Source organism: Salmo salar, chromosome ssa24 (genome assembly GCF_905237065.1).
Source record: "Salmo salar chromosome ssa24, Ssal_v3.1, whole genome shotgun sequence".
Taxonomy (NCBI): Eukaryota; Metazoa; Chordata; class Actinopteri; order Salmoniformes; family Salmonidae; genus Salmo; species Salmo salar.
Genome location: NC_059465.1, coordinates 18,249,474 through 18,267,297, shown reverse-complemented (window position 1 = coordinate 18,267,297; position 17,824 = coordinate 18,249,474). Strand labels below are relative to the sequence as shown.

Sequence of the window (17,824 nt, the reverse complement as noted above, 5' to 3'; positions counted from 1 at the left end):
CCTCCAGTCATGTGTGTTCCGTTCCCCACTCAGCTAAGAATGTGACCTTCCATCCCCAGGCTGCCTGCAGGGGCTTGGGGGGGGGTGACCTGCCATAGGCTGACTGCAAGGGCTAGAAGGGGGTGTGTCACCAAGCTCACCTTTCAAAGTGGAGGTCGTAACCGCAGGCCAGAATGGCCCTCCACACGCTACGGATGTCCTGCTTGGCCCGGTCCACAGCAAACTTATGGAATCCCTCCAGAGTCAGGTACTTCTCCTCTGGGACTACGTCAGAGGGGTGAGGGAGGAGACATATATAAATACATGAATTTGCACATCTACATTCTAACTTGAGGGAAATCTTAATCAACTCAAGTGAGAGATACATGTAGGTAACACGAGAGGGTACAGAGCGTCAGTACCTTCAGGCTTCTTGGCAGGAGATTTCTCTATGTCTTTCTCATCAGGCCTGGATTTTTCAGGGGACTTGGGCTTCAGTACACTCTTCTCACTCAGTGCAGTCCTGATAGAGACATGGAAAGAAGTCAGGGACAGGGGCCAATGGAAAATGTCTGTCTAAATGAGTACTGACAAATGTCATGGATGACATGGCAGCATACTGAATGAGTCTTGATATGATGATTATGCATAATAAGCCAACTTTAATCACTCTCCATTTTCCTTCTGTAAGTGGATGAAGAAACCACAGGGTATAGTCTTTATTGCAATTCTGTTTTTCTAAATATGAGAAGTTAATTTGAAAGACTCGCTATTTAAGTAACACATTTGAGCGTGGGAAGCGTTGAAAAAAGCATCTTAGGGGGAGTATAATTTTGAAACCCATTACTTTCTGCAATTACAAAGCCTCTAATTTAAAAGTGTGGGTGGAAACTATTTAGGAAAATGGCTTTCAGGGTGGCATTGTGTGTGTGGTGAGGGCTAAAACTCACCTGACGCTGTTGAGCACAGACTTCTCCTTGCTGGGTGGTTTGGTGATGGGTCTCTTGGTGCTCACCACCTTGACTGCGTGCTGTTCCTTACCCACCTTGCTGTATTTGTTCTTGTTGGGCTTGGTGGTGCCATATTTACGCAGAATCTGTGGAACATATAGCAATGCTCAGACAAACATGGCTGCAGATGCATATAGATGTGAGTATGTGTGTAATCATGTGGATGAGGCAGGGTCAATTAAGCATATAATATCTATATTTCAAGTTTGTGTGTTCAAGCACTCTCATGTGTGGTGTACCAACCTGCGTCAGTTGGTCCTCCAGCACCTTCTTAGGTGGCCGTATGTGAGTGAAGAAGACATGGAGGAGGTTTCCAGGGGTCTGGGAGTTGATCTGCTCTTTGCTCAGGTAGATGTCTGACACTTTGACAGGCTTGGCTGGCGTGAGGCTCAGCATCTGCTCTGAGTGGACACAACTCTTATAGATGTCCGTCAGCACGTCTCGCGCATTTGGCACCAACTTGTCCCCTGGTAACATAGGAGGAGAAAAGATGATGACCCCTTTATCGGTATTGGTTGAATACAGGTGGTTAAACATAGGTAAAGAGTATACTACTAACAACCTCTGAGAGACTTGTCCAGGAAGTAGTCCTCGAGGGCGGAGCTACCCTGTGTGTCAAACAGGCTTTGGTTGACACTGGAGGCTGTGAGGATCTCCTCATTAGTCAGCTCCATCAGCTCCTCCTCACCCTCCAGGCTGGATAAGCCAATCAAATCACTGCTGTTGAAGAGGCTAGCACGGATCTTCTCCACTTTGGCCCGGGCGCGAACCTACATTCAGTATATGCACAACAGAAGGACATGCAAGTCTGTCTCCATCAAATCAAAGTTCAAAGAAAAAAGAAAACGATAAACAATATATTACGTTTTCAGTGTAAAATGCACTTGCGACCCACCTCTATGACGGCATAGCCTTTAATGGGCCGGGCCAAAATGGCGTTGCTGTCCAGAGAGGTGACTGTGTACATGGAGCCCCCGTCTGAAACAGAGGCTGTTTCTGCGCTGTCCAAAGGCTCCCCCAGGCTGCCCAGACTGCCCAGGCTCCCCGTGCTGCACAGGGAGATATCGAGGCTCTCCTGGCTGGACACCGTGTGGGGATCAAGTGGGCCCTGCTGTGGGGAGGGGACGGCCGAGGCTGCAGCCGCTGGGGTGAGAGGTGGGGCAGCCAGCAGCTCCTGGTCCACAGAGAGTTCACTGGCGGTGCGGGACACGCCCCCCTGCGAGGAGCTGCAGATTGAGGTCTGGCTCGTGGAGGCCGAGGCTGAGACACTCATGGCTGGAGTCACGCTGCTGGAGCTGTCTGGGCTCTCGTTGCTCGGGAATGGACGCTCAGGCTCGGGGGCTGCTTTGCCATCCAGAGAGGTGGACACCCCAGCTCCTGCCTTGGACTTTTTGGGGTGGTCCTCCTGCAGGGGGATGAAGATCTCATCCTTGAAGAGCCCCCCGTGGGCGTTGCAGGCCCTGCGGATGGCGCTGCGCACCACAGCCTCCTCCAGGTGGGTGGGGATGCCAGAGAGCACCAGCAGACGGCTGTGAGAGGTAGGTCCCACCAGGGCCTGGTAGGCGTCAGTCACAGCATCATTTGTCACACTCAGCCCCTGGGGGTCCTTGTTGGCCAGGTGACGCATGATCATGAGCAGGGTGAGGCCACGGTGGAACCACAGCATGTCCTCAGGTTTACTACCGGCCATGTTGAGCAGGGCACTGTCGCTCTCTGACAGGCGAGCCCCTCCAGCAGAACCCCTCTTCCCTGAGGCCGCCGCCACTGCTGCTGCACGCTCTCGCTTCATCTTCACCTTCTTACGCTTGGAGAGCAGGCTGGGGCTCTGGGGGGTCTGGCCTGGGGAGGAGGAGGAGGATGAGGAGGAGTCGCTGAGGTTAGGGGCACTGGTGGAGGACAGAGCTCCCACTCCTGAGCACCCCATGTTGAGGGGGAGGGTGACCTCAGCTACAGCCAGGCACACCTCCATCAGGGCGTGGAAGTAGGTGGAGAACCTGCTCTGCTCGGCCCCCAGGGCCAGGCCACCACCGCCAGAGGAACACCCTGCTCCGGCCCCTGCAGCCACCCAGCCCTGGGTCTCCCGGTCATACAGCTTGCGGAGCTCCGTCTGCAGGGCCATGAGCACAGCCAGGCAGGGGTTGAGCAGCAAGGCGATGGAGCTGGACAGGCCTGCAGGGCTCTTACGCTGCTCCAGGTGGTGAATCTTACGGAAGAGCTCAGCCAGCAGGTGGAAGGAGAGTTCCTTGATGCAGGGTGCCAGATCTGTGGTCCATAACAGTCCACCTATAACACCACAGACAGGGAGAGAGGGGTAAAATAAACTATTTGAAAATGGAGACCAACTTGTTGTCAAGCACAAAACAGGATGCAAAATTAGTCACAACAAGGGACTGAGGGTTATGGAAATAATGTTCAGACATGTTGGACACCTAAAGCCATGGATGCAGACATTTCAAAGAGAAGAGATTTTATGGAAGTGTAGCACTTACCCAGCAGCTCCACTACCTGCAGCAGCACAGAGGAGGGCACAGTGTCCAACTCCTCCTCAGAGCACTCACTGCTCTCCCCTAGCTTCCACGTCAGCAGCTGCTCAGCAAATGCCATAGCCAGGGGGAACTCCAGCGGCAGGGAGTGCAGCACCAGCACCGCACCAGGAGGGGGCGACACCCCTGAGAGACAGAGAGCGAGACAGTGAAACAACCTATTACAAATACATGGTAATCATGCGAAACAGAAAGAAACAATAAGAACCAGGGCTGTGACGATTATGGAATTTTGGGTAGTGATTAATTGTCATGGAAATGGCCACGGTTATTGTCATCATTTTGTTGCTTGTAATACATCTTTAAAAATTAGCCAAGACACACCTAATGAACACAACACAGCTTTGGTGACACCCCAGTTTAAAAAACAAATAGTCTTGACCTCTTGCAACTTTTGGAAATCAAGCTTCTCCTCCAGACCATGCCGTTCTGCTCGTAAAATTATGACCCACTTTACCCACTTCATGTAAAAATGTAAAATTGCTATTGGGTAAACAGTATCTACTTGAATATGAAGTTGAATCCTCCTTCTCCTAAAATTGATGTATTAAGACGATTATTATTTTTGTTCACGGTTGTCATAATTGTCGGTTACACAGTTATGTGATAATTGTGCCAACCCTAATTAGAACATACACAAGCTGAAAGAAGCTATTACTGTAAGCCAGGACTAAGGGAGATCAAGCACTTACCCAGTTTGATGTGCACTTTGTCAGTGGGGATGATGACAGTGGGGTATTGGTTGGTGGTGGGAGGGGGGGTGAGGCCTGTGTTGGAGGGTGAGGCATCCAGAGGGTAGCACACAGCCTCCATTAGGTTGAGCTGGCCGTTCCTGCGCACCTTGTGACCCAGGCCATAAACCATGACCCGCGCCCATGGGGCTTTGTACAGGGAGGAGCTAGTGTGTGTGTGTGTGTGTGTGTGTGTGTGTGTGTGTGTGGGGGGGAATAGAGAGGCAGAAAATGGGTCACTGTTAGGCATCTAGAGTCATCAAGGTTAATGGGTTTAACTTAGAAAAAGGTAAATGTGTTAAATTAGCTCACTCTTTACGGCAGCCTAGTTGGCTCTCTTTGCAGGAGATGATCACGAAGGCAGCACCCGGGAAGTTGACATCCATGCTGACCTTTGATTCTGATACCGGGAAGTCCTCTGAGATGAACTGCTCTGGTGCATTCTACATAACGGAACAAGGGAAATCAAGATTAACTACGTTAAAAGCAAAATATCTTCGTCCCTGGGGAAATATACATTGAGCCACAGAATCGGGAGCTAACCTGTAGGAAGCAGCAGATCTGCTTGGTGAGCTCCAGCAGGCTCTCCTCCCCCTGGTGCAGGGCACGGGTGATGGCCACGGTGAGCCACTCCCTGATGGGCTGTGCGTTGCCCTGGTAGAACAGATCTGTGGGAGAGCAGCTCTGGCCCTGCAGGTTGTGGAGTAGAGACTGGGCCAGCAGGATGGAGCTGGAGCTGATGGTGCCATCTGCAGGACAAAGAGAACAACACAGCACACAGATAATGGAAAGAGCGACTCCATACACTTAAAAATCTATTTCAGTGTAGACCTTCTTATTTCATTCATTGTTCTAACTTTATTCTATTTAACCCATTACTTTCTGTGGATTATCATCTCATCTGGAGAAAGTCCACTTACCAGGCAGAGGCGGAGCCAGAAGTTGATTGGACAGCAGCTGCAGGTGTTCCAGGGTGATGTCTCGAACGGCTGGGATATGGAAGAGGCGGGTGAAGGTGTGGGGGCTTTTCGGGGCAAAGATGTTAAGTAGAGCCATGCGACAGTAGAGCCTAGCCAGGGCACTCTCACAGCGCAGAAGCTCCCTGAAACACAGCAGGCCACGGAGGACGATTTATAGTTCTTAGCCGTGTTATTTCAGAATGTGTGTAGGAGTGTAAGTGTTAGCGTGTGTGTGTGTTACCTGTGGATCTGGATGTTACTGCTGTCTAGATTGACAAGGCCATTGGCAGCAGTACGGCGCGATCCAGCAGGGGGGCGCTCCAGCATCTCAATGGGATACCAGTACCTCACCAGCACCCCCTCACTGCGCAGGTACGTCTCTACCTGCACCAGCTCATTCACCTGGGCATACACACAGAGTGAGAGAGATCATTGACACACTATCAAAAGAGACAAAGCTCAACTTCTCATCGCTTTGTTTCTATGAACTGTGAAGTTCGGATGTTCTACACTCACAGAGTCCACGTCCAGAACCACTCCGTGCAGGCCGAAGGTTTTCAACATTCCTCGGATGGCAAACTTGGGCAGGGCTGTTCCGCCTGTGGTGCTGTTGGTGTTGTTGCTGTCTGGAGAGCGGATGACCACGGTCAAACCTGAGAAGAGGACACATATGTAAGGGCAAAGCCGGGTAACACTACAGCATATCAGTGTACATAATGATAATGTTTAGAGATCTATATTGCAAAAAATGTAATTGTGCTCTGTGTGGACCCGAGTGGCGCAGCTGTCTAAGGCACTGCATCTCAGTGCTTGAGGCGTCACTACAGACACCCTGGTTCGATTCCTGGCTGTATCACAACCGGACGTGATAGGGAGTCCCTTAGGGCGGCGCACAATTGGCCCAGCGTTGTCTGGGTTTGGCCGGTGTAGGCCGTCATTGTAAATAAGAATTTGTCTTAACTGACTTGCCTAGTTAAATAAAGGGTGAATAAAAAAAACATGTTTAAACCAGCTATCGGGAAAATTCCTGTGTTTACTAATGTATTTAATTAAAGTAAGGGTCAAAGTTGATGTTACATAAAGGCAGGGATTTTTCTGCCATTGAAATCCTTGGGCGGGCCGCCTAAGTCCAAACAGTATTTTTTTTTTTTTACTATTTCAGTGTAAACTTAAACAAGATATAAATTATGTAGAAAAGATAAATGGACCTATATATATATTATTTTATAACAAAATATTTGAGAACTAACAATCACTAAAACAAGGAATTTAGCAGTATCGACTTTATTTCATTTGAGCAAAAAAAATTTGTAGAACTGCAGGAAATTGGCTTAAAAATGTAAAGAATTCGACACCTCCAAGATGAGGGCCTCTAAAATATTCTCTAAAATTCAGCCGCCCGAACCACGCCCCCTGCCACGCCCTAAGTCCCTTTTTGATCCAGAAGAAAAACTGAAATGATTCCATAACTAAGGCCTCTAGCATTGTGTTGTGTGCAATTGCAGGGGACCTTTGCGGACTTTGTCGATGGTGAACTTGTTGGCCTCCTCCTTGATGTCTTCGATGGTGGGGAGGTAGAGGTCCCGGGGGATGCCCCCGTTCTCTTCATACAGGAACTCCACTGTCTGCCGGGCTATGTCAACCATGCCTGCAAAACATATACAATAAAAACACCACGAAATAACAAACGTCAAAGAACATCTTCACTTTGTTTTAAAAAGGTCAAACAGTGGAGTCAATAGAGAGTTGCTCTTTAAAAATGGAGCTACAGGGTTTCCCACCTCTTTCACCACCTAGTTTTCAGTGAGTGTCCCAAACCTTTCCCACATTTTGTTGTTTTACAGCCTGAATTTATTGTGATACTGGCCTACACAGAATTTTTACAAATTAATACAAAATGAAAAAGCTGAAATGTCTTGGGTCAATAAGTATTCAACCCCTATCTTATGGCAAGCTTAAATAAGTTCAGTAGTAAAAATGTGCTTAACAAGTTACATAATAAGTTGCATGGACTCACTATGTGTGTAATAAGTGTTTAACATGATTTTTTAATAACTACCTCCTCTCTGTACCCCACACATACAAATAATTGTAGATGGGTAAAAATAAGCAGATATTGAATGTCCCTTTGAGCATGGTAAAGTTATTACACTATAGATGGTGTATCAATACACTACAAAGATACAGATGTCCTTAACTCAGTTGACGGAGAGGAAGGAAACCGAGTAGGGATTTCACCATGAGGCCACATGACAGGGCAAGGACTAGGGAGTTTTTTTTGTTGATAAAAAGAAACAGAATAGAGCTCAGCACAGGCAAAATCCTAGAGGAAAACAAATTCACCTTTCAGCAGGACAATAACCTAAAAACACAAGGCGAAATATACATTGGAGTTGCTTACCAAGACTACATTGAATGTTCCTGAGTGGCCCAGTTACAGTTTGGACTAAAATCGGCTTGAAAATCTATGGCAAGACTTGAAAATGGCTGTCTAGCAATGATCAACAACCAACTTCAGAGCTTGAATAAATTTAAAAAGAATAATTGTACAATCATGTGTGGAAAGCTCTTAGAGACTTATCCAGAATGACTCACAGCTGTAATCGCTGCCAAAGGTGATTCTAACATGTATCGACTCAGGGGTGTGAATACTTATGAAAATGAGATATTTAATTTTCAATAAATTTGCAAAGATAAAAAAAATGTTTTCACTTTGTCATTATGGGGTATTGTGTATAGATGGGTGAGAAAAAAATATTTTGTATCCAAATTCTCACCCAGCTGCAGTGCTCCCTTGATCTGGTCCAGACCAGACTTCCTCTCTGCCTCGTTGCGAAAGCGTCGGCGGATGGTGGGGAACACCTTTGTCTCCCAGGCCTTCACCAGCAGGGCATAGTGGTCCTCCTGGGAGGGGGTGGGGGGTGGACAGCAGTACATTCATGCCCACTGAAAAATCTGGATACCAAAAAGTTAAGTAAATATGGTATTTGTCAGCTCTTCTCAGCAAGACTTTCAACTCACCCTTGGGACATCGTCATCATCTTCGTCATCACTCTCGTCATCAGCAATAGGCGGGGGGTGTGCGTCAGGCCCTGAGGTGACCAGGTTCTCGTAACTCAGCTCCACCTTGTAGTGGCATGATGAGTCACTGTTGTACTCTGTCCCGACAGGGGAGGACAAACAACAAAGCCAGTTCTTACAAACGCTACCAACTGGGACGCACACATACACACAGACCAGACAGTGAGGAGGGTGAGGGTTAGCTGTAGTGGGATTGACCAAACAGCAAACATAACAGAGGACTGAAATAACACCAGGTTAAGTAAAACAATATATTTTAGGTTAAGTGACCAGATGGGACCAGAACATCAGGCACACCAAACCAGGTCAAAGGTTTAAACTAAGACACGTTCGTTTGGTGCAGGAAGGGGGAAGGTGATAGGAACATACGTTGCTGGGCAACTGCTACTGCGGCGATCCGACAGGGGGGTCCGTGGGAGCCAGAGTCAGATGCCACACTGGCACCCGCATCATTGTCGCTGTCAGATGCCATGGCGAAGGGGAGGGCCTCAAAGTTAGCGCTGATTTCTTCTGCCAAGTCAACACAGAGGTCAGCAGCGTTGCGGTGTGCTTGGCCCTCTGCGTACGCAAACGCCCGGCAACCGAAGTTGGCACGAATCTTTGTGTTCTAAACAAAATACAACACACACCATGACAAACATAAGCTGCATTCATTGGACTTTAAATCTTGCTTGACATGTCCAGGCATAAAGGCCCACCTTCTTCTGAATGTGCACCAGAGGCCACATGCCCCCTGCTACGTCCTCCAGGAAGGGGCTGAGGCGCTGGCCACAGTAGGTGAAGTAGACCCGCCCTTTAGGGGCCTGGCCAGGGGGTGGAGGGGTGCCCTCTGAGCGCTCCCAGCCAATTCCTGCAACATCACCTATAGGCAGGGAGAGAATGGTCACCATCCAAGATACATGGAGTTCAAAATCAGATGTTTCACCAATATCTGTTAAATATGCAATACATATATTGGTTGGCATAAGTAAAAAAAAAAGTAAAATGAATGATGGGAAAAATAGGAGGTAGGTGATATTATGAAATTAGATAAAAAGGATTGTTTCCTATCTCACCAGGAAGTAGGGCCACGTCCAGCCTCACACTCTTCCACTGCAGCAGACTGGAGCCATTATAGTGCACAGCCCTACCATTACTGAAAGGGTGAAACACCGAGACAGAGACAGGGGTAGGATGAAACAGAAAGGAAAGAAAGAGAGAAAGGTCAGCACTCAGTCAGAGACAGGGCAGTGGGAAACCTCAGAGATTACAGCTGTAAAATCCATATGAACACATACTTGTGAAAGAGGCAGGTGCCAACAGGGTTGGTCCACGCTCCGTCTCTCTTCTCTGCTTCTGTGGCAAAGCCAAAAGACGCAATAGGACCACTGTCATCTTCTGAGTCTCCATAGGAGGCTATCTCTATCTCCCAGTAAAAGGAAGGCGCCTACAGGAAAAAGAGGGAGAGGAATTTTAAGATTCCAAATTAGTCAGCCTGCTTCATAAGCAGGCAAAACTGATTTGTCATTCATATAAAACCCAGTGCCATTCCCAAGACATCTAGTTAGCATAGCGGTGCCCACCTGAACAGGAACAGGTGAGGTGGCATAGATGAACGTTCCCCTGGGCAGGCCTCCTCCAGCACTGGGGTCGGCCAGGAAGGTGACAGAGGTGAGACGGGATGAGAATACGCAGGCACGCACTGGAGGGAACACCCTAGATGGACACCACGTCATCTCCTTGGGCTAGGGAGAGGTACGGAGCAGAGCAGAGAGAATTAGGAGACTGGCCCTACAAATCTCAATCGGAATCCCTTCATCAATGAAAAATTCCTAATATGGTTTTATGTCCATTATTAAAATCAGTAGATCTCAGTAGATAAATGAGTTGAGAGGCTACAGTGAAACCCACCTGGCGCCGGTCTGTCTGGAGGGGAGGGGGTGGCGGGCGAGCGCAGTCTCGGTACAGCATCCTCACTCGCTCACACTGTGCTTCAACCATGCCGAGACGCTCCCCTGCACAACACAGACACACTGTTACACACAGCAGCCATACTTCCTTCCACACAATCAATACTACTGTCATATAGGAAAGTAAAGTCTCGTAATTGAGCACTATGCTACTGGGTGAGAGTGGGTGGTCACTCACCGGGACTGCACTCCTGGGCCACTAGGTTGAGCACCTCCACAGCAGCAGGACACTGCTGAATGAACTCCTCACAGAATGAGCTGTCCTCCAGGAGCTGGGCCATCACCAGACATGCCCTGGAACACACACATGTAACCCTCAATACTAACTAAGCAAAACAAATATACAGTGCTTTCGGAAAGTATTCAGACACCTTAAACTTTTTCCACATTTTGTTACGTTACAGCCTTATTCTAAAATGGATTAAATAAAAAAAAATCCTCAGCAATCTACATACAATACCCCTTAACGACGAAGCAAAAACATGTTAAGAAATTTTGCAAATGTATTAAAAAATAAAAATAGAAAGGCCACATTTACATAAGTATTCAGACCCTTTGCTACGAGACTCGAAATTAAGCTCAGGTGCATCTTGTTTCTATTGACCATCCTTGAAAAGTTTCAACAACTTGATTGGAGTCCACCTGTGGGTCTGAATACTTATGTAAATGTGGCCTTTTTGTTTTTATTTTTTAATACATTTGCAACATTTCTTAACCTGTTGGTCTAGCCTATACAAATTCTAGTAAATCGCCTTTGCGTGTGGACTGTATTATTATGCATACTGGATGGATTTTTTGCTATGTTCCAAAATGTTCTATCCATGAGCCACGTATAGGCCTAGGCGATACTGTTGGTTCATTGATTGTGCAGGGCAGCTTACAGAGTTAGCATACAATTATAGTGAAACTCTGTATGCCATGGGCTTTCCAACCCTGAGGAACAGAGCACAAGCAAATCATCAATAGCCGATAGTCGCATCATGCAGCCCATATATGTTTTGATTTCTAAGACATTCTAAAGGTTTGTATCATTCACAACTAAAGTTGCCAAATAACTCTAAATCTAGTGTATAGGACTGGTTTCAAATGATACATTTTACGCTCAACATAGCCACTTCATATGTGCACTCGCTCCGGAATGGGAAAAAAATCCTTTCTAAGTTCAATTATATTGTTCTTACTATAAATCATATAATATTAAATAATGGCACAGAACTTATAGGCATGTCTTGTCTGCTAAATGAACAAGCAAGCATACAGCATGGTGCATAGCCAGATAACACACAGTAGGCCAACTCATATTCTGTTCTTCCTTCATATCATAGTGTTTCTTTAGACCTGTCTAAAATAAATGATGGCTTTATTGTGATGTGTATATTAAATTGATTTAGACATTTTTTTAATTAAGATGTTCCAAAAGCTCCTTCAGCGGCTTGTATGCTGCTTGTATGCTGCTTGTATGCTGCTTGTATGCTGCTTGTATGCTGCTTGTATGCTGCTTGTATGCGTGGAGGCCTGGAAAAGCTAAACGTGTTTATGTTAATTAACGGTCAATTACCATGAGACCGGCACTCTTTTGCATGACAATAACCGGCAAAATGTCATGACCGCCACAGCCCTAGTGCAGAGACACACTTTCGGAGCAGAAAAACGTTATGACCAAAGTAATGTCCTCAGTAGTAATTTACCTGGTCCTGATTTCAGCCAACAGGCGGACAGCGGCCATAACAGGACTGGAGCCATCTCCTGAGGCGGGGAGGGAGGAGTGGATGGACAGACTGCCCTCCTGTGGCAGAAGCATGGACTGTACCGCCTGCACCACCTTCTCTGTGATGGACAGCTTGTAGAGGGGCATCGCCTGGGAGAGAGAGAGGGGAAGGGGAGAGGGACAGGGATGAGAAGAGAACATTAAATTAGTCTACTAGCGAACATTAAAGCACTTTCATCATTTTCAGTCAAATTACATTATGTGTGTCTGACTTCTCTAACCCTCCCTGTTCTTACCTCAGAGCGGGGAGTGCAGAGGCGGGAGATGGGCACCGTCAGGATGTCTGAGGCCTTGCAGGCCTTCCTGTACTCACAGGAAGGGAACTTCACAGTGGCAATGCCCTCCTGCTCGTTGATGGACATGACCACACCCACGCTGCCCAGCACTCCTTTACCCACCACCTAAGGGAGCAGAGAGACCATGATGAGAAACATGCACTGACCATTCACTGCTATAGCTCTTCCTGCCCACAGCACTGTTGGCCTGGTATAGTGTTGTAGGTACCCGGCATGTTAATTTCACCACAGAGACAATGCATGTTGCTAAGGGTGTACTGCTAAGTCTTCTAATGGATCTATCAACTTGTGCTCCTCTCCTAACCCACCTGGACCTCTGAGCCAATCTTGATGGTCTCCTTGAAGCCTCCGAGGGCGCAGAGTGCTGCCACAGCCTGCCTGCCGATGGCCTGGAGTTTAGCCAGCTTCCTGCCGCTGCTGCTACCGTTCTCCAGGATGCTCTCAGCATACTTCCCCAGCTGTGGGATGAACATCAGCGCTCTGGACAGCACCTGGTGCAGTCATCAGTAACGGTAAGTCCATGCGTTATCACTATGATCTTCATATACAGTATATTCTTAGAATTACATGGCTCTAGCATCTGCAAGTAGACCTTAGAATGGCTGCAGCTGCCTCTAAAACCGACGCATTCTGAGGGTGCTCTACCTTCTCTGCAGTGCTGGTCCAGATCTGGGCGGTGTTGGACTCGGGAGCTGTGAGCAGGCTGTGCAGCAGGGCGATGACCTCAGCAGCCATACTGTTGGCCACATGTCCACTGATGAAGGGCCTGATCGGGTCGGACCTGAACAGTGGAGGGAGAGAGAGGAGACCGGTTAGAACCGCTCTCCCCTCTGGTTAACTAGAACTAGTGTAGCAGATTCAATTCCACCGGTATTACGGTTTTACAAAATGCATAATATAAATCTTGCACAGCTTGAGTGTCACACCGACCTGGCCAGTTCAGAGTTCCTGTCCCGACACACAGCGGTCTGAGCGCTCTTCTTCTTGTCCCCCGTGGTGACTCCTCCAGCAGCCTCCGGGACCAGAGCCTCCACAGGCGGGCCTACGCTCACTATCAGCCCAGACTGGGCCCACTTATTGGCCTTCCTCAGGGCGGCAGCAGCCTCCTCTGTGATCACCTCACAGCTACCACTCTGGTGAGGTGAATGAGAGGGATGGGAAAGGAGCAGATCAGCCAGGAATAAATGGTATGATTCTTAAACATATGCCTTGACTAGGTTTAATTCTTCACTATTCTTCTTTCACTTGGTGACATCCCAATGACATTTGCAGCCACATGAAAACTTTAAAACAGGCCTGACCTTGGTCATGTCTCTATCCATCTTCACCACCTTCTCCATGTTGGCTCCAGTTCCAAGGCGGAACGGCCGGCCTTCTGAGCTGCTGCAGGCCACCAGGGAGGAAAAGCACAGGTGTCAGAGAGACTGCATGGATGGTTTGGCACACATGAAGTTAAAAGGTCTCAGGAGGTATTACGATGAGTCTTACCTGAGCAGTGGCTGTAGCACCTCATGAGAGGACTGGTCCTCCCGCTTGTGGATAAAGATGGACAGTTTGCCATCCACAGCCTCGCCCTCCTCCCCAGCGTCCTTATCTGACTTCAGGGTTCCCTTGGGGCTGGAGCGGCTCAGGCTGGTGTCTGGCTCTGAGGAGCTGGGGGACAGCAGGGTCTGGCAGCCTGGTGAGGGACACGGTGTTAGAGACAGCAGTCTAACAGATATCTCATGACCAACATGTCAAGACCAAAGGCTCCTACCTGGTACTACGTAGTCAGCCAGCTTGGCCAGGAGCAGGGCGGCGATGCGTGAGGCGGGGTCGGTGGCGTCCTGCTGCTCAGCATCCAGGGTGTTGATGGAGTAGCTCCAGGAGGGTAGCGCCACGTTGCCACAGTCCTCTACACTCATCAGGGGCAGGGCAGCGCGGCACAGCTGCAGGATGATCAGCACCAGCTTGGGAGACGGCCGCTGGTCCAGCAGCAGGGACAGGAGCTTGGACACACAGGCTGGCTGGCTCAGGATAGCTTTCCCTATGTGGCTCCTGGAGGAACGCCAGACAATCATAGATAATTAGAAGGCGACAACAGTCATTTCACAAACACAGAACACAAGAAGACTGACGGTGTATTTGACCTGTTGTTTGCTAGTGGTTACCTGGACAGGTCGTTGAGCAGGCTGAGGACGTCCTGCAGAGCATCGTTCCCTGCTGCCTGGTTCCCACAGCACTCTGTGGCTCTGACCAGGTGGTTGGTCAGCAGGCTGGACACCTGCCGGGCCAGACCTGAGTGCACCGCATCTGTTGAACCACCTTAAGAGAGGGGGAAGAGGGATTTCTACAGTAGTAAGCATTACCACACACTGTGCTCTCTGTAGAAAACACTAATGTGAGGTTTCATCCTAAAGTCTGATTATCTATATTCAAAAGGACATGAAAAAACCCATCTTTCCTCTTGTTTCTGAATTATTGGCCTAAATCAACTTTTGTCAAGCTTGCCTAACTTTAACCTCCAACTATTCGTCTGCGTTTTGTCCTCACTTTGTTAGTAGACCCTGAAGACGTCCTTTCAAACCTTCCTCTTTCGCTAAAAGGCACAGCGCAGTATCAAGACATTGGAAACATCTGAGTGAAAATTATTCTCATATGTTCTGCTTGAGCGTTGAGGTTCTCTTCATTTCTTGGAGTGGGCTACCCATTTCACAAGCTGATAGTTTTTTTGGGGGGGGGGGCAATAACTTATCTGCATACCTTCCACCTTCTCCCACTCGATGCAGCGGTTGGCCAGCACCTGGAACGCAGCCCAGGCCATGGTGGCCACCTTCTGCTTCTTGGTCTGCTTCTCATTGGAGCTGCAGTCCCTCTGGCCACTCAGACTGCACAGGCGGTCCATCAGCTGGACCAGACCACTGCGCACCAGGCACTGCTCCTCACTCCTACAGCATCACGTGGGCAGACGTGTGGGGGTTTAGAGAATGGCAATTCTAGGAAGTCAGGCATTTTTGGGTGCCAGGAGAATGAGGTGAGTTGTTTGTTCCTAATAACAAACAAAGCTGTTTTCCAAGAGTAACATGAGGATTTCGGAAGAAGAATAATTGTCTTGCCTAGTATAGGGGATGGTGCAGAGCATGCCAATACTGTTAGAACAAGCGATGGGGAAGCGGGCACATAGGGACACTACAGACGTCATAGTCTCCCCAAAGGCCTCCTGCACCTGCTCCACCATTCCCCCACAGGTCAGCTCCTCGATCCTGCACAGAGGACACAGATACATTTATAAAATTGAATTTCTCCTGCATTATACACTAAAATACATTTGGATATTGGACAGGGCTTTCAGAATATTTTTTTTTACTTATGTACAACGACCCCTAATTCATAGTAGTCACTAACGGATTACAATCATCTCCATTTACAGTAGGGCGAGGCACGAAGGTCACAGTCTCTCACTATTTATTATAGCACTAGAACCATTAGCCGAAGCCATTAGGCTGCATCAGTCAAAGGGGTTAGTTACTATGGGAGGTTGGGAGAATAAACAACTGCTTTATGCAGACAACATATTACTATTAATGTCAGACCTGCTATCTCTCCATATTGCCTTTACTGGACCTAGTAAATACATTTTCATAGATAAAGGTAAAGCCCCTATCAAAACATTGTCTGAGAAATGACCTTGTCAACTAGGGATTTCAATGGTCCCTAAAAACGTAAAGTTTAAGAACTGGGATAAGATACAAATCTCATTATGGGTTACGATACAGGTTACAAAGATGGTCATAGCTCTTAAACTCAATTACGTCATCAGCATGTTACCACTGTCCATACCGGTCTGTACCTGTGGATTTAAAATGATTACTGAGCTTATTTGGGCAGGTAAAACGGCCAGGATGAATCTAGCGAGATTACAGGCAAAGACTGAGAAGTGAGGAATAAAGCTCCACAAAATGAAATTATATCAAGAAGCCTTTATAACTTCCCAAATAGCCTATCTTTATTGAGACCTCTAAAAGGCCAATGTGGGTGGACATGGAACAACTTAATGCCCCATTTGGAGCATCAGATTATTTGAGTCAACAAAAGGTGGCACTGCAGAATGTCCCATACAAAAAATATATGGAGTCAGATTCACAAGAGAAAAAAAAAAACGTCACCTTTCTTGACAAACTCGGCTTCGTTATGGAATAACCCTAAATTGAAAATAAAAGTACATTGTTTTCTGGAAAGATTGGTATAGAACGGGGACAAAGAACATTAGGTGTCTATATCAAGAACCGCTTTTGAAGAACTAAGGAACAAGTATATTTTACAGAAACAAAACTTTTGGAGATATCTCCAGCTTAGAGATTGTATGTTTAAGGATAGACAGAAAAACAACAAATTCCCTGTACATTCTAATATAAGTGTTAAGATATAACTTGCAGAGGATTTCTCACATACCGCAGGAACTTGTAAGGGCCTAAAGGCTGTATGGGAAAAATACTTTGAAGTTACATTTTGAGAGGAGGAATGGAACAAAAAAGTACAACAGATGCTCCTCCCCATGAGAGATGCCGGGTCCTAGCTGATTCTTCAATTTCATTCTTTAGAGTCTAAGACATTGGGGAAGGGAAAAGTGAAGCTGGCAAATGGAATGGTTTTAAGATTGTCATACTATGGGATCATTTAGCTATTTGATTTTGAGGACCCCTTTAGGTATATATTTTAGGGGAATCAAATATAAGTTTTGGCCTTCACTACGAAAGCCCATAGAAACGCATTGAATAACAAATTCATAAATGGCAAAAAGGACAGTAAAAAAGAAGAAAAAAAGGCTGAAGTGACTGTCCTAAATCTAGAAGATGTATACATATATACACACACACACACACACACACACACAGTTGAAGTCGGAAGTTTACATACACCTTAGCCAAATACCTTTAAACTCAGTTTCACAATTCCTGACATTTAATCCTAGTAAAAATTCCTTGTCTTAAGTCTGTTAGGATCACCACTTTATTTTAAGAATGTGAAATGTCAGAATAATAGTAGAGAGAATGATTTATTTAAGCTTTTATTTCTTTCATCATATTCCCAGTGGTCAGAAGTTTACATACAGTCAATTACTATTTGGTAGCGTTGCCTTTAAATTGTTTAACTTGGGTCAAACGTTTCGGGTAGCCTTCCACAAGCTTCCCAAAGTAAGTTGGGTGAATTTTGGCCTATTCCTCCTGACAGAGCTGATGTAACCGAGTCAGGTTTGTAGGCCTCCTTGCTCGTACACGCTTTTTCAGTTAAGCCCACACATTTTCTATAGGATCGAGGTCAGGGCTTTGTGATGACCACTCCAATACCTTGACTTTGTTGTCCTAAAGTAATTTTGCCTCAACTTTGAAAGTATGCTTGGGGTCATTGTTCATTTGGAAGACCCATTTGCGACCAAGCTTTAACTTCCTGACTGATGTCTTCAGATGCTGCTTCAATATATCCACATCATTTTCTTTCCTCATGTGCCATCTATTTTGTGAAGTGTTG

At 47.1% G+C, this 17,824-nt stretch overlaps 1 protein-coding gene across 7 annotated transcripts in view; it reads right to left on the bottom strand.

The window, feature by feature from the left end:
- The window catches only part of LOC106585296 (probable E3 ubiquitin-protein ligase HECTD4), a 61,456-nt gene that overhangs the window by 11,513 nt on the left and 32,119 nt on the right, over positions 1-17,824 (bottom strand). For 4 of the 7 annotated variants that reach the window (XM_014171366.2, XM_014171368.2, XM_014171367.2 and 1 more), the window contains exons 32-65: positions 15,412-15,558; positions 15,059-15,243; positions 14,467-14,620; positions 14,073-14,353; positions 13,805-13,994; positions 13,618-13,699; positions 13,247-13,449; positions 12,962-13,097; positions 12,625-12,807; positions 12,257-12,421; positions 11,941-12,110; positions 10,431-10,546; positions 10,194-10,297; positions 9,866-10,027; positions 9,581-9,729; positions 9,359-9,438; positions 9,002-9,165; positions 8,673-8,910; positions 8,244-8,434; positions 8,000-8,126; positions 6,733-6,870; positions 5,739-5,875; positions 5,464-5,624; positions 5,184-5,365; positions 4,807-5,012; positions 4,576-4,706; positions 4,225-4,430; positions 3,479-3,658; positions 1,885-3,272; positions 1,552-1,759; positions 1,233-1,456; positions 930-1,075; positions 402-502; positions 141-264 (exon numbers count right to left, since the gene is read on the bottom strand). In XM_014171366.2, coding sequence (XP_014026841.2) covers positions 141-264; positions 402-502; positions 930-1,075; positions 1,233-1,456; positions 1,552-1,759; positions 1,885-3,272; positions 3,479-3,658; positions 4,225-4,430; positions 4,576-4,706; positions 4,807-5,012; positions 5,184-5,365; positions 5,464-5,624; positions 5,739-5,875; positions 6,733-6,870; positions 8,000-8,126; positions 8,244-8,434; positions 8,673-8,910; positions 9,002-9,165; positions 9,359-9,438; positions 9,581-9,729; positions 9,866-10,027; positions 10,194-10,297; positions 10,431-10,546; positions 11,941-12,110; positions 12,257-12,421; positions 12,625-12,807; positions 12,962-13,097; positions 13,247-13,449; positions 13,618-13,699; positions 13,805-13,994; positions 14,073-14,353; positions 14,467-14,620; positions 15,059-15,243; positions 15,412-15,558 — 6,759 coding nt within the window. The remainder of the gene's footprint in view (positions 1-140; positions 265-401; positions 503-929; positions 1,076-1,232; positions 1,457-1,551; positions 1,760-1,884; positions 3,273-3,478; positions 3,659-4,224; positions 4,431-4,575; positions 4,707-4,806; positions 5,013-5,183; positions 5,366-5,463; positions 5,625-5,738; positions 5,876-6,732; positions 6,871-7,999; positions 8,127-8,243; positions 8,435-8,672; positions 8,911-9,001; positions 9,166-9,358; positions 9,439-9,580; positions 9,730-9,865; positions 10,028-10,193; positions 10,298-10,430; positions 10,547-11,940; positions 12,111-12,256; positions 12,422-12,624; positions 12,808-12,961; positions 13,098-13,246; positions 13,450-13,617; positions 13,700-13,804; positions 13,995-14,072; positions 14,354-14,466; positions 14,621-15,058; positions 15,244-15,411; positions 15,559-17,824) is intronic. The other 3 variants (XM_014171370.2, XM_014171372.2, XM_014171371.2) reach the window with 1 other exon arrangement.